This window comes from Callithrix jacchus, chromosome 6 (genome assembly GCF_049354715.1).
Source record: "Callithrix jacchus isolate 240 chromosome 6, calJac240_pri, whole genome shotgun sequence".
Taxonomy (NCBI): domain Eukaryota; kingdom Metazoa; phylum Chordata; class Mammalia; order Primates; family Cebidae; genus Callithrix; species Callithrix jacchus.
Genome location: NC_133507.1, coordinates 64,260,220 through 64,274,818, shown reverse-complemented (window position 1 = coordinate 64,274,818; position 14,599 = coordinate 64,260,220). Strand labels below are relative to the sequence as shown.

Genomic DNA, 14,599 nt, shown 5'->3' with positions numbered 1-14,599 from the left:
CTTAGTAGGTAACAGAAAATCGATTCTTACTCGGCACTAGAATTCTAAAATATGTGTTCCTCTATGTCAAGGAATCTGTGGAGCTAACGGAAGCACACTGATGAAAGTTAGTGTCTAGTGGGCACTAATAAGCACAGCTTCAGCACTGTATCATGACATGCAGATTGCCTGCTTCAAAATAATAAAAACTACAATGGACTTACGAGAAAGAAAAGACATATGTTCAGGGGATATTTATTTCTTTTCCTGACGATAGAATAGCATTGCATTAAGTTATCAATTCATAAACAAATAGAAAATTAATGGTATACTTTATTAAACTAAATATGATAGCAGTTCAAAGAAAGAAAATATTGTAAGAATGGATATGGAATACCGTTTCCTTTTTCATTCTGCAAGTAGGAGTAAGGACCTTACAATTAGACTTCAAAACAAACAAACAAACACACAAAAACAAAACGAAACAAAAAAACAAATCTTCTCTATCTATTAACTGTGATCTTGGACAAGTCACTTAAGTTTTATAGAAGCCTCAGCATTCTCACCTATAAAATATTATTAATACTAATTCTTGCCTTATAGAGCTGTGAGAAATAAATCATATGAACCTTACAAAATGCTTGACACAAGAACTGGTACTTACTCAGAGCTCAATTAAAAAGCTGGTTTTACTTTTATTGTTACTATGACCTTGTATTGACACTACCCTAGAAGCTGGCTCTAAGGAATGTTTCAGACCTAAAAGATCTCCCAATCTATCAGCAAAGTTGTGCTTGTTTAAAAAGAAAGAAAGAAAAAAGAATCCAATGTAATGTGATGAGATGTGGAGGAGAAATTTAAAAGGACAAATGAGAAAGGGGAGCAGGCTATATAAGTGTAACAGTAAAGAACATTTGTAAATAGACTATTTGCCCAACAGAGAGGCCTCTGGGGGAGGATTGATGGATGTATATCAAGAAAAATTTCCAAGTAGACAATGACAGAACATTAATATACTTTAGGAAATTAAATCTAGAAAATAGTATGGCACCAAAATTCAGTTTTATTTTAGATAAAAATAGAAAATTTACATGCAGTTTTTCCTTTTATTGATTTTTTTATCCAAATAATAAGTTCAAAAGCCAATTACAATAAAATACAATTTTATTGGTAAATTCCAGAAGCAAAGGAGCAGGTCTAGTCTTGATGTGATTATCGGGAGTCATAGTGTAGAGACAGACACATGTGTCAATACACAACCTCAAAATCACACATGGTCTTCATTGAATCTTACACATTTTTACTTTAAAAAAAATCACCATTGGTTAGACTAACTTACAACTAGTTAGACAAAGGTTCTCTAAGCCTCATGAGCATGATAGAAAGATGAGAATAGAGCAAGTATGTGGAATCCTTTTCACTGAAGTTTTACTTAAAATTTTTCCTAAGATCCCACTTTTATACTACAGGTTGAGTAACCCTAATCTGAAAATCTAAAATCCAAAATGCTCTAAAGTTGAAAATTTTTGAGCACTAACATGATACTACAAGAAGAAAATTCTATACCTAGCCTCTTGTGGTGAATCACAGTGAAACCACAGTCAAAGTTTTGTTTCCTGAACAAAATTATTCAAAATATTGTATAAAATTACCTTCAGGCTATGTGTGTAAGATGTATATGAAACTTAAATGAATTTTGAGTTTAGACATGTGTCTCAGTGTCTCATTTTGAAGATTTGTCATTATGTACATGCAAATACTTTTAAATCTAAAATCCAAAACATTTCCGGTCCCAAGCATTTTAGATAAGGGATATGCAGCTTGTATTTAGTTTGTGCATTTGCCCTTCTTTACTGCTGTATCTTTCTTTTGTTCTCTATATTCTGTATGGTTAAATAATCAGGGATTCATAGACATTGTCATTCAAATACTGAAAAAAATTATATGACTGAGTCTTGTACCCCTGAGAATGTCTGATTTCTTAGTAAATTGTCTTTTTTTGTGTTTACATAATAATGGGTTTAACGTCACTAATCTTTTCACTCATTTATTCCAGTGGAGCATATGAATGACCCAATTTGCAGACTGATTACTGTTCTTATTCATGACAATACTTCAACTCCACGATCTTTAATTCAACAATAACATCATAATTATTGCATAAAAATCATCTTATAGTATTTCCTGCTATTGCATAATTAAAGTAGCCATAATTGTCCTAATAAAAAATTGGGACTTTTTAATCCAGCAATAAATAAATTTTTGTCTTATTTGTCCAGTTATCTATGTACAAAAAAAGGTAACAAGGCACAAAAATAAAATCATATTTAAGTATATTGGAATAATTGTTGGTTTTAGGAGTAAATTATCAGTGTTTCAAAAAATCCAAATTGCATGGTCAAAATAACATCTGTATTAGGCCATTCTTGCATTGCTATAGATAAATACCTGAGACTGGGTAATTTATAATGAAAAGAGGTTTAATTAGCTGATTGTTGTTCAGGGAGCATGGTGCTGGCATCTGCTTGGCTTCTGGTGAAGTCTCAGAGAACTTTCAATCACGGCAGAAGGCGAAGTGGAGCAGGCATTTCACATGATGAAAGCAGGAGCAAGCAAAAGAGAGCGTGGGGAGGAGGCACCACAAACTTTTAAATAACAACATATCATCAGAACTCACTAACACGCAGGCAGCACCAAGACATGTGGGATCTGCCCCCATAATTCAAACACCTCCCAGCAGGCCCCATGCTCAGTGCTGGGGATTCCAATTCAACATGAGATTTGGGAGGGGATAAATGTCCAAAATATATCAGCATCCCAAGTAAAAGGTTTTCTTTTCACTCTACAGTTGTCTATATTTTTCTTCTGGAACTGAGCTTCATATAGATGTTTCATTTAACAATGATTTCTGTATTTTTTGCAGTAACTAAAAAGCAAATAGTGCTAAATAGTGTTATTTTATATTGACTAGATGTTTCATTCTCTTTTTTTGAATAGTTTATTATGAATTAGCAGAAATACTTACTAGCATAAAATAAGGTGTCAAGAACAATTTTAGAAAATTAATGATTGAAAGCAATTGAAACAATAGAATATTTTGATCACCGGTTTTCCTGCTGTGTTTCAGGTTCTGAACCTCTTCTTGGCCTTGCTTCTGAGTTCCTTCAGTTCTGACAATCTTGCTGCCACTGATGATGATAACGAAATGAATAATCTCCAGATTGCTGTGGGAAGGATGCAGAAAGGAATCGATTTTGTTAAAAGAAAAATACGTGAATTTATTCAAAAAGCTTTTGTTAGGAAACAGAAAGCTTTAGATGAAATTAAACCTCTTGAGGATTTAAATAATAAAAAAGACAGCTGTATTTCCAACCATACCACCATAGAAATAGGCAAAGACCTCAATTATCTCAAAGATGGAAATGGAACTACTAGTGGCATAGGCAGCAGTGTAGAAAAGTATGTCGTGGATGAAAGTGATTACATGTCATTTATAAACAACCCTAGCCTCACTGTGACAGTACCAATTGCTGTTGGAGAATCTGACTTTGAAAATTTAAATACTGAAGAATTCAGCAGCGAGTCAGATATGGAGGAAAGCAAAGAGGTAAACATGTTTAAATAAGGAGTTATTTTGGTGTTATGTATTTCTGTTTAAAATTATCAGGTATTTTTAAATTGTATGCTTCCTTCCTGATAAGAAAATAGAAAATATCTGTCTAGCAATACATTTTCCATGGCAAAATTGGTAATAAATAAATAATAGATTAAAATATAGCTAAATAAGCAATATGCTTACTCATGTTTCATATACTCACATTTTGAATTCTTAACAGTATTCTTGATATGAATTCTATCACTATTTAAAAAAATTCTTAGATTTGTGAAAAATTTAGATTGTGAAATTTGTTCACTTTCTTCCTTGTAATTTTCCCACAACTGTCATTTTTTGTATGTCCTGGAAAAATACCTTATAGTGGGGTAGTTACAATTCTTATCTTGTTATGTTCTTGGTTCTTATGAAATACTTCATAAAATAGTATTGTATTTAGTTTGCACAGACATATTTCCTCAAGGAAGATCTGTTTGGGATCTTGGCTTGATATTTTTATATAGTTTATGTTTCCTGAATTCAGTAATTTTTTTGAAGAGAAGATATTGATGAAAAATCATACTAAAAAACATATTTAACCCTACTGAGCTCAGTGTTCACCGTTTAAAGAAACAAAAATCCTTAATACACTATAGAATGTAAAATTCAGAATTTACCCACTCAGTAAGTCCTGGTAGTACCTTAACGTATTCATAGATTTACAAAAAAGGTGTGAGCACCAGAATATATTTTTTGTTTTGTTTGTTATTAACCTGTAGGTCAGTAAGTACAGAATCGGAGGTAAAGAGAAGAATTTAAAACCTTAATATTCAATTGTTTAGCTATATGAAAATGAAGACAAGATTTCCAGTTATTAAAGTTTGCATTAACAAACAAAAATAACAATGAAAAACAAAGATTTGTTCCTTTCTCATATGAATTGTTTGGCAAGGAAGTTAAAAGCTTCTATTTCTGATGTGGGAAAAGAAAGAAGGATGACATAGCAGAGATTGGGTACTGAAAGGTAAAATTCAAGTAGCCCAACATGGTCATAATTAAGAATGTGCTAAAATAATGAGAAAAAATATAGTTCTAAAAAAAGAACTGGATATTTCAAACAGTATTTCTGTATTTGATAAAATTACTAAAGAGTGTGCTATTTTCTATTTTTTTGTTTGTTTGTAAGTTGGGTAGTATTGCTGTTAGTGATTAGGTTGAAGTAGATGTTAAATGGGAAATTCAGAAAATGTTTGAATGTAGGAAGATATAAATAACAGGGACACAGCTACCAGTGTCACAAAAAATTACTGATGAGATTCAAGGGAAAAGTAATAACACCTTCTAGCCTGGGGTAAAAAATTACTTTAATTAGTTGAACTTAAATTTTTACCAACTAGACAGTTATTTGAAAGTTGAATAATATCTTAAAATCTTGTTAACAAAATTTTGAACAAGTATACTTATAGTAGTTGGGTTATGCTGGAAGGGCGAAGTGGCCCAGTTTCTTACATCATATACTGCTATTATGGAAGCTGAAGTCGGAATTTATAAAATAGAATTGGGTCATTTGAATTTTAATGTATATTCCACTCTCATTAATTTGAAATTATGCCTAATAATAAATATTTCTCTAATAGTAAAAAAAAAAAGGCAATTTTAATTTTCACAAATATTTAATTTCAGGCTGTCAAACTAAGAATGAATTATAAAGTATAAAATGTTGAGATCATTGGCTAGTTTAATCTTTTAGCTAAGTTTGAGTATATTTTGAGGAATGTTTAACTTGACATCTAGTCTTCTTAACTTTAAAATTTTATAGCCTTGGGTTTTCCAAAAGAGCATGTATTTAACCTTAACTTAAGCCATTATGCGTGAAGTAAGAGGGAAGTCCAGCGAGGTGGGGTTTAGAGTAAGGAAATCTCTTATTTCTCTTGTTACCATGAAGCTTTTTTATTTGTTTTCTAATTAAGCTAACTCTGAGTTAAATACTCTAAAATAATGTTTGTGAATTCAGTGTTTCAGAATTGGAGGAAGAGAACTGATCTGCCAAGTGGAAGTGGACAGAATTATTCCATTGCTTAAGTTGTGAAGTCCTTCCAGTATCTTCCCAGCATAGAGATTGTTACTTCAGTGTTAAAGTTATTTGGAGGGATTTTTAATTCTGGCTTTATATCAAACTTTCCAGATAAAAATTTATAAAATAATAAATGATTAGGAACATAGCCATGAAGGAGATTATGTGTAGGTTTTGATCTTTCAGAATTTTACCTGGTAGCTCTATACTAAAACACTAGAGAATTAAAACAATTATTGAAGAATTTCAGACACTCCCATTTGAAATAGCATTTTAATGTCTGCCTTCTAGTCATTTTTGTCTGGTCATTTTTTTAACTGGTGGACGGGATTGCACTGTTAAGTATCACAGAGTAGTGGAAACATGAGGTTTATTGCTAATCCTTTTTAAATTAATTTTTTAAAGAAAAAATGAGACTTTTTTTTTGGAATGTCTAAATGATTTTTTTTCCCAAGTCAGACTGAATGGACTGAAAGATTTTTTTAGGCGTTCAAACTACGTCCTCTGCTATGTCTTCGCTAAATTTGTGTGATTCTTCAGTAGTTTTCTGTAGATTCTCTAGAGTAGATCATTTAAAATCATGTCATAATCATGTATGCTTTAATTTTAATGTTGTTTTGATTATATTAATGTAATTCCTTTTGTGATTTTGAATGATTGTTTTTTTCTTTTAGAGTTTTTAGTAATGTGAAGCCATGCTTGAATGACTATTTTTCAAAGTGAAATTTAGTCGTGTGATATGGTGACCTTCACCGCTTACCATTCTTACTTCTCACAGGAGTAAAATCAAGCTGGAGCCATCAAGAACGCAGCTCTGGTGTTTTTTAACCAGCCAGAGGCTCGTGCCACCACTTTTACCCAGGTTACCCAAGCAAGTTGTACATCTATACATATAATCAGTTTCTAAATGACTTTTGACTGGCCTGCATGTTACTCAGCTACGTTCCTTGCCCATCCATTGGCAGTAAAATAAAAACATGCACAGCTGCTATTATGCTGAGTCATATAAAGCATGGTCAGGCAAGTCTGACAACCCTAACGTTTTTTTAAAAAAATGATTTAGCTGCTAATTTTCTTACATAGATTGTAATAGAAATTATATTCAATGAAAAGTAAAAGTGCATGCCTTTATGGATTATTTAATTTCCATTTAATGTTAGAGTTTTGAACATAGGTCTAAAGGAGAAATGTAGGTGCTCTTTGAACATAGGTCTAAAAGAGAAATGTAGATGCTCTTTGAAAACTTGCAAAAACACCTTTTATCCTCTGCCTTTAAAAAAATATATATATAGTCCAGTTATTATACTTTCTTGACAGTTTTTTATTTAGTGTCATGTTTTTCTGAAGGGTAATCTGCAAATTAAAGCAATCACTCATTCATGTGCAAACTTCCCAAAGGATGTTTTAATGTGATAATGATGTAAAGGAATTGGAGTGTCTATGTTTTGGCTGCTAGCAGCCTGGGTATAAATTTTATCTGCTTCATTTTGGAGAAAATGGCATTGCTTGATTTAGCAATTGACAAAAAGTATTTTGCATTTAGAATATAATTCCTTTGGAGAGTCTGTTTATATATACCCTTAAAACTCCTAGACAGAAAGAAAAGGAAATAATGTCTTTTGCATATCAAATAATAATAATGATGATGATAATGAAAGACTAGTAGATGGGATGCTCATTCTAAAAATAGATTTAGAGTCACCTTTTGTATCTTCTTGGATCTTCTGTGCTTTCTCTCCCCTCTATTTTATTCAGACCTGCTGGAAAACTTTCTCCTGAAGAATATTATTTAAATGTATCAGGATCTACAAACTCCTATATAGGAAAAGAATCAGAAACTCTTGCTCCTATGGTGTTTTTAAAATGAAGAGACCTCCCTATCATGTGACAGTAGCAAAAAAACGTAACACCATTCTATGGGATCCGTTTAGTGGACCTTCATTTTCTGATGCTGAAACCACAGTTTTATGCACAAATATATTAACCAAATCGCCTAACTCAATTTAATTATTTTTAAGAAATGTTAATTATTTTGTCACTTAGATGCAGTTTCCTCTCCCTCTGCCAATAAAACTATAAAACAACACTGATATAAAAGTGTAGTTGGCTCTTAGAAAGAAGTAATAATCATGCCATTCCTGGAGCATTCTTCTATACTTTGGAACAAAATATTCAGTCACTGGCTTTCCAGATTTAAGAACCATAATGCCTTATATATTGGAGGAATGGTATATAAAATGGGCACTGAGATGCATAATGGTTTACACTTAAACACAGATGCACATATACACAGGGACTACAGATTATTACTTTTTCCTATTATGTGTTAATTCTTCAGAAAAGGGTGAGATTTAGTCACTTTTGGATAATAGCTTGTTTCTTGGAAAGAGGTAAGATTAGTTTCCTTATTCTCTGAATATCCCATTTGCCAATTTCCTGTTTGAAAAGATATTTGAGGCATAGTATATATCAATTTATCGAGGGGATTCAGCTGGAGTGAAGGTGGTAGAATAGAAGCTAAGCAGGAGCTGGTTTATTTATTTTCAACCTTCACATTATTGCAATGTTTTAGTTACTTGAAAAAGTCTCTGATTGTCTCTCAGGAAACACTGTCCACTTCCTAAAGAATATACTAATTGCTAATACAGGGCTAGGAAGGGAGACAAAAATGTGTAGGGAAGGTTCGAGTAAGCAATGGTGGAATGGACTCAACAGGCATCTGTTTATGGCTTTATCCTGGAGAATGTGTAGTCCTTATGAGAAAGTTTTCCAGTGGGATAGTAATTAAGATGGGGAAAAAATGCCCTAAATAGCTTTAATATAAAAACAAAATGGGCCAAACACATTGTCGTTGGGTCACGGGTAATCTACTGAGCAGTAGGCCATCATAACATAAGAGTTCCTTTTGCTGTCCCAAGAAAAATACTTAAAATCTTGCTATTTGTAGTTAAAATTTTTTTATAATGTATCCATTATGAACACTAAAATGACTTTCAGGATAATATAGTATACTGCGAAAAATTATTTTGATTTTACCATTTCTTTTATTGAAAATTAACACCAACAATTCCTGTCTAATGTAAATGTATCACTTAGGCCTTAAGCCCATTCCAAAGTAAGTGAAGCCATTCCTTCCATTGTTTCAGGGTTGAGTTAATTTATGTAAAATAACCAGAGCTCCTTAAGTATGGGTCAGCAATAGGAACCATGCAGAACAAATGATTTTTGCGCTTGAAAACCAAAAAAGTCAGATATGGGATATTTGATTTCATCCATATTTGAAGTTTTCTCCTTTTGAAGTGCCAATTTTTAAATTAAATTAAAATATGTCTCTTTTTCCAAATTATAGACAGTATCTACTAATTATGTTTTCTTCAAAATGTGTCTTAGCTTCATAATGAGAAACAAGTGTACCCATGAATAATTTAAACTTTCATTTGCTCACATTTACTTTCTGAAAGAAAGACTATTAGTTTGGCACATTGATATTTAAGGGTAATTTTATCATTAAAGCACAAGTTGGAAGTATAGTATTTAAAAACACAAAATGAAATATTGTATCTTGATGTTTATTAGATCATTAAGCAAAATATGATTCTGCCTGCTTAACTCATTTGATTATAATATCCAGCACTTAAGAGAATCACAGCAGATTTTCAATAGGAAGAGTTCTATAATATTAGGTATCCACTAAAAACATTGTTCAAGTAATATTTCCACCTGAAAGTAAATGATTGCCAATGTCCTTCAGAGCATATAAAATTGACTGTTTCCATTTGATCTCTTTATTTTCCTGGCATTCTTATTTTGTTAAATTTTAACGAGGCAAGGGCTACACTAACAACATCGATTATTCCAATAGTTTTCTGATATATAAATGCAAATAATAAACAGTGAACCTAAATAACCAAATTATGCCAAAGGGAAGTATATAGAACTTGTAAAACTGGATGTGTTTCTAACTAGTTCGTGTTTTGGTCACTTACTTATGTAGCATTTCACCATGAATGATGCCCAGAATGGAACATTTACAGGCACTCTTTATTTAAAATTTTTAAGTGCATGAGTTGTAACAGCTTCACATAATGATCATCTCACAGTTCTAATTGCTGAATGTGAACTACAGTTAGGTTGATCATAATTATGACCTTATCTGAAGCTGAATATTTTTATATTCCTAATTTGATTAATTTTATCTTTATGGCTTTTACACATTTTAACTGCTTTAGTAAACATATTTTATAATATGATATTTGCCTCTAAAGTAATTTTAAGAAAGTCATTTAATTGATATTATCAAGAAGGGTTTTATAAATCAGAATTTCCTATGTTTCAGGATTATAGATTAAAGAAAACTTATTTATGAAATAGTCCATTGTGTATTTAGCTCTATTCTACATTAAAACATATTAACAATTATGAATTAACTTGAATTAATACCAAAGTTCATGATTTCAAAACATGGAAATCAACAATATCATAAGCACTACCTCGAACTTAAAATATTTGATTACATATCTAGTTTACTAAATGTTTTAAATTGATAAACATTGGGTTTACTTTTGAATAATCAAAAAGATTCTTTAGAGAATCTTGGCAGAATGGCTTGCAGAAGATCTCTAGAGTCAAACCACTTATTCACTACAACTTTTGACAAAATGATTAAACTCACACTTCCTTCTCTAAATAAATACCCAATTGGCTAAATAAGAATCAATGTGCAGTTTCGATTCTTCGTTATTTGTAAATCAATCAATATGCAGCTTTGATTCTTTGTTATTTGTAAATCAAGTACCACAAGAGTAAAAGTATTCAAGTAACACATGTGACAGATCCTGTGCTGCTCCATTTCAGAGGACAGTGAGGAAGGATGAGATTGCCTCTCCTTAGAGAGGTTCCATTCACCACTGCGACTTATACATAGAGTGAAAAGAGAGAAAACACTGTCAACATGATTTAGTAATAATTTTCCTGACTCCACAGTTAAACTACAATTTACCTAATACCCTCTCACATTAGGTCTGAATAATTGGCAGACTGGTTTCGAGACAGTACTCTTAAGAGTTGTTTATCATTGCCTACATCATTCAGAATCTTGAAGGATCTGTGTTACTCTGCAATTAAGAGAGAATGTTATGTGTATTCTTTTTAATGTGAAAGTAAATATCAGATAGGAAGTGTTATAAGTAGTTAGTGGTTAGATAAGAGTCTTTGCACTGGTCATTCATTCATTCACCCAACAAACATTTATGAAACACAAACACTGGTGATAGGTGTTAGCAATGCAAGGATGGCAAAAACATGATCTTTCCTCCAAAAAAATTAAATCTGATGAGATGTGTTTTCTAGAAACACAAAATACTTTTAAATTGAGCTTTGGAAAAAGTAAAAACTTGACCTTTCAATAGATAAATATTTGTCTTTACGGAAAAGGCATCTATTAATTCTACATCAGAACTAACGTAGTCCACTAAAATGAAAGAGAGCAATGTTAATTCTTCTACTTTTAATGTGATTTAAATAAGAAAATACAGGAATGGCTTTCGTAATTTGGAATTCCAGAGAAAATGAATAAAAAAGCAATTGAAAAAAAAAACTCAAAATGTTTCTCATTTTCAGCCAAGTACAGCAAACTCTGGTTGATACTCTCTAATTTTAACCTTGGATCGAACTATTCAGCAAATTGCTAATTTGAACAGGCTATAAAAAACAGACAATATATCTTAGCAATTCATTCAATACCTAAAGAACAGCATTTTGGCAATTCAAAGTCTGCTCCTTATATTGAACTATATTGGTATATTATCCATAGGGCCTAGAACATGGCTCCTGTACCCAAATGTCTTACAAGCATGTTAAAGTACCCTGAATACATCTATGTGAAATAATTTGACCCATACATACATTATCAAAGTTCAAGATGTATGATAAGCCATGAAAAGGCTGGTGAACAGCCTAGGGTACATATGGTGAGTGAAGATGGATGGAAGAAATCAGGATTCCAGATTTACTGGGGAGACTTTATGAAAGCAAGGAAGCATGATTGTTGCAAAATAGACAGTGAAGAAAGAAATGATGTGGTGGCGTAAATCTTCCCAAAATCACTTAAAGTATTAGCAACCCAGCTACTTGGCAGTGGGAGTGATAATCGATGTTACGGGAATCCTAAACTTACGCACATTTTGAATGAAGATTTTCTTTAATACGCTGTCCGATGACTTCTCCCAATCACTGTCAAGAGCTAGACTTCATTATGTTATAATATCTTTCGTTCATTTATTCACTCACTCATCCATCTTTTTAAGCATAATTTATTAAGTACCTGTAACATACTTAGCACTGAGGTAGGTTCTGATACAATCATTCAGCAATGCCAGTCTGAGCATTTGCAGAACCTTGAATATGGATCCTCATTTTTCCCTCGGGGTCACCCTCCAAGTCTCACCCCTTCTGTGTTTACAATGTGGACCTTATTCTTAAAAGGAATATTTTTCATTTCTTAATGTGGATTGTCTATACTTCCATCAGATGTGACTAAGCTTCAGTTTTTCTGGTTATCTGTATTATTTTCCAACATGCTGCAAGTGATAGGATCAGTATTATCAGGTCTCTAATAGCATAACAGCTTTATGTGAACTAGATATATTAAAACAAGATTTTTTAGTAAAATATGTGTATAGAAACATAGTTATACTTAGAAAGAATACAACCCAAAGAATAGGAAATTAGAAAAACATGCAATGTTTCATCTGAGAACAAATATATTCAAATTTTAATGATGAAGATACTAGAATTTTTTTCTAGTAATTTGATATATCAGATAAATTTTAAAAAAAAGAAATCAACAACCTTCAAGTACCTTATATATAATCATTGATTTAACTTTTTGAACAAATTAAAACATCATCCTCAAACTGATTCAAAGCAGGCAGAAGTATCTAATAGTCATGTCTCTGTCACTGGCATTGTTAAATTACATGAGACAAAAGCGTTTTTAATCTTATATATATCATACATCAATTTTTTAAGTCTTCAGCATCAATATGTTAAACAAATATTTTATATAATAAAATTATTTTCATAAAATAAAGAAACCATCTTTCTAGAGAAAATGCACATAATCCTTAGCCCAAATATAAATATAACATTTCCAGTACTGACTACAGCATCCATTTTATTCCAGTTTAACATACTTCAGTGTGCATTTTATCATGTGCTTACCTCATCCTTTTTATAAAGTAGCTCTTACTAGCTCAACCATTCCTAATGTTATGCACTAATGGTAATAACATTGTAACAGGTCCGAGAATGCTGTGGCCCAAACTACTCTGATTCCTGTGTGGCACTCACACCTGGCCCTGCATCATTGCTGCAGCATTTTAAGACCAGGTTAAAGACTGGGATCCTTTCATGCATGCTGATCCCAAGAATGGACCTACCTGGCTAAGTTTATTGCCTTTCAATATATAAAACAACTTCTATTATATTTTTCTTTCGGTGATATTTGATTTAACGTAAAGGAAAACAAAAGAACAACTAAATATTCATTTCTGCCTGTACTAACAGGGCAGGTAAGAGTGCCAGAGTAACAAGTAGTTTCCAAATGCACAATGAAACACAGGAGTGCATTGGCCAAAGAGAATGCAAAATATCAGCTCTTGCTATATAGCTAACAATGTGCTGCTCTTTTCGGAATTAGAAAATTATAGAATATATTTATTAACAATCAGTGGTACATGTTTTCATGTCAATGAAAAGTGGATAAATTTAGATTGTTGCTGTTTATGTGCATTCGATCAAATCTTTTCTGCATTTGACATGAAAATACACTTGTGCAGCTTTCATTGGTTGGGTCACAATTTTAGAATAAAACAAACTATTTGCAATCCATTTGCAAACTAATGTATAAAAGCAAGATCACAGATGATTGTATGACTCTGACAGCTTATGTAAGCTTTCCGCAGGATTTTCTTTCAGAATCTCTCTATGTGGACTCAAACAAAACTTATTTCAGTTGTTAGCGCCATATTTTAAAGAAAAAAAAAATACTATTGTGTTGTATCTAATCTTGTGACCCCCCGAACTTTAACAACGCGGATTGGCATTATGTTTAAGTTATTCTTAAATTACAGATCAAGAAAATGCATACAGAAGACGAGGGTGGGGGAGGCACACCTAATTAACTTTTACTTTTGGATTAAAGAAAATAATTAAATGCTTTTTGTGGAATTGATTTTCAGAAGCTAAATGCAACTAGTTCATCTGAAGGCAGCACCGTTGATATAGGAGCTCCCGCTGAGGGAGAACAGCCTGAGGCTGAACCTGAGGAATCCCTTGAACCTGAAGCCTGTTTTACAGAAGGTAAGCAAAACAATGATGTGTGTGGTCTTTTGTATCATCTCATCTATCCATTTTTTTTCCTATTTATTTAAATGTCTGTTCATCTCTCTACCATCTATCTCTATCATCTATCTATCTATCTATCTATCTATCTATCTATCTATCTATCTATCTATCTTGTAATCATCTTTCCCTATCCAACAATTGTTCATTTATTTGTTTTTTTTGAACTTGCCATTTGAAAACAAATGCAACTTTTTTTTTTTTTTTAATTTTTATTGGATTTTAGGTTTTGGGGTACATGAGCAGAGCATGCAAGACAGTTGCATAGGTACACACATGGCAGTGTGCTTTGCTTTTCTTCTCCCCTTCACCCACATTTGGCATTTCTCCCCAGGCTATCCCTCCCCACCTCCCCCTCCCACTGGCCCTCCCCTTTTCCCCCCAATAGACCCCAGTGTTTAGTACTCCCCTTTCTGTGTCCATGTGTTCTCATTTTTCATCACCCACCTATGAGTGAGAATATGCGGTGTTTCATTTTCTGTTCTTGTGTCAGTTTGCTGAGGATGATGTTCTCCAGATTCATTCATGTCCCTACAAACGACACAAACTCA

At 32.4% G+C, this 14,599-nt stretch overlaps 1 protein-coding gene across 13 annotated transcripts in view; it reads left to right on the top strand.

The window, feature by feature from the left end:
* Positions 1–14,599, top strand: part of SCN2A (sodium voltage-gated channel alpha subunit 2) — a 167,631-nt gene that overhangs the window by 119,459 nt on the left and 33,573 nt on the right. For all 13 annotated transcript variants that reach the window (XM_054258316.2, XM_054258317.2, XM_078327467.1 and 10 more), the window contains 2 exons: positions 3,107–3,586; positions 13,886–14,006. In XM_054258316.2, the coding sequence (XP_054114291.1) occupies positions 3,107–3,586; positions 13,886–14,006 (601 nt within the window). The remainder of the gene's footprint in view (positions 1–3,106; positions 3,587–13,885; positions 14,007–14,599) is intronic.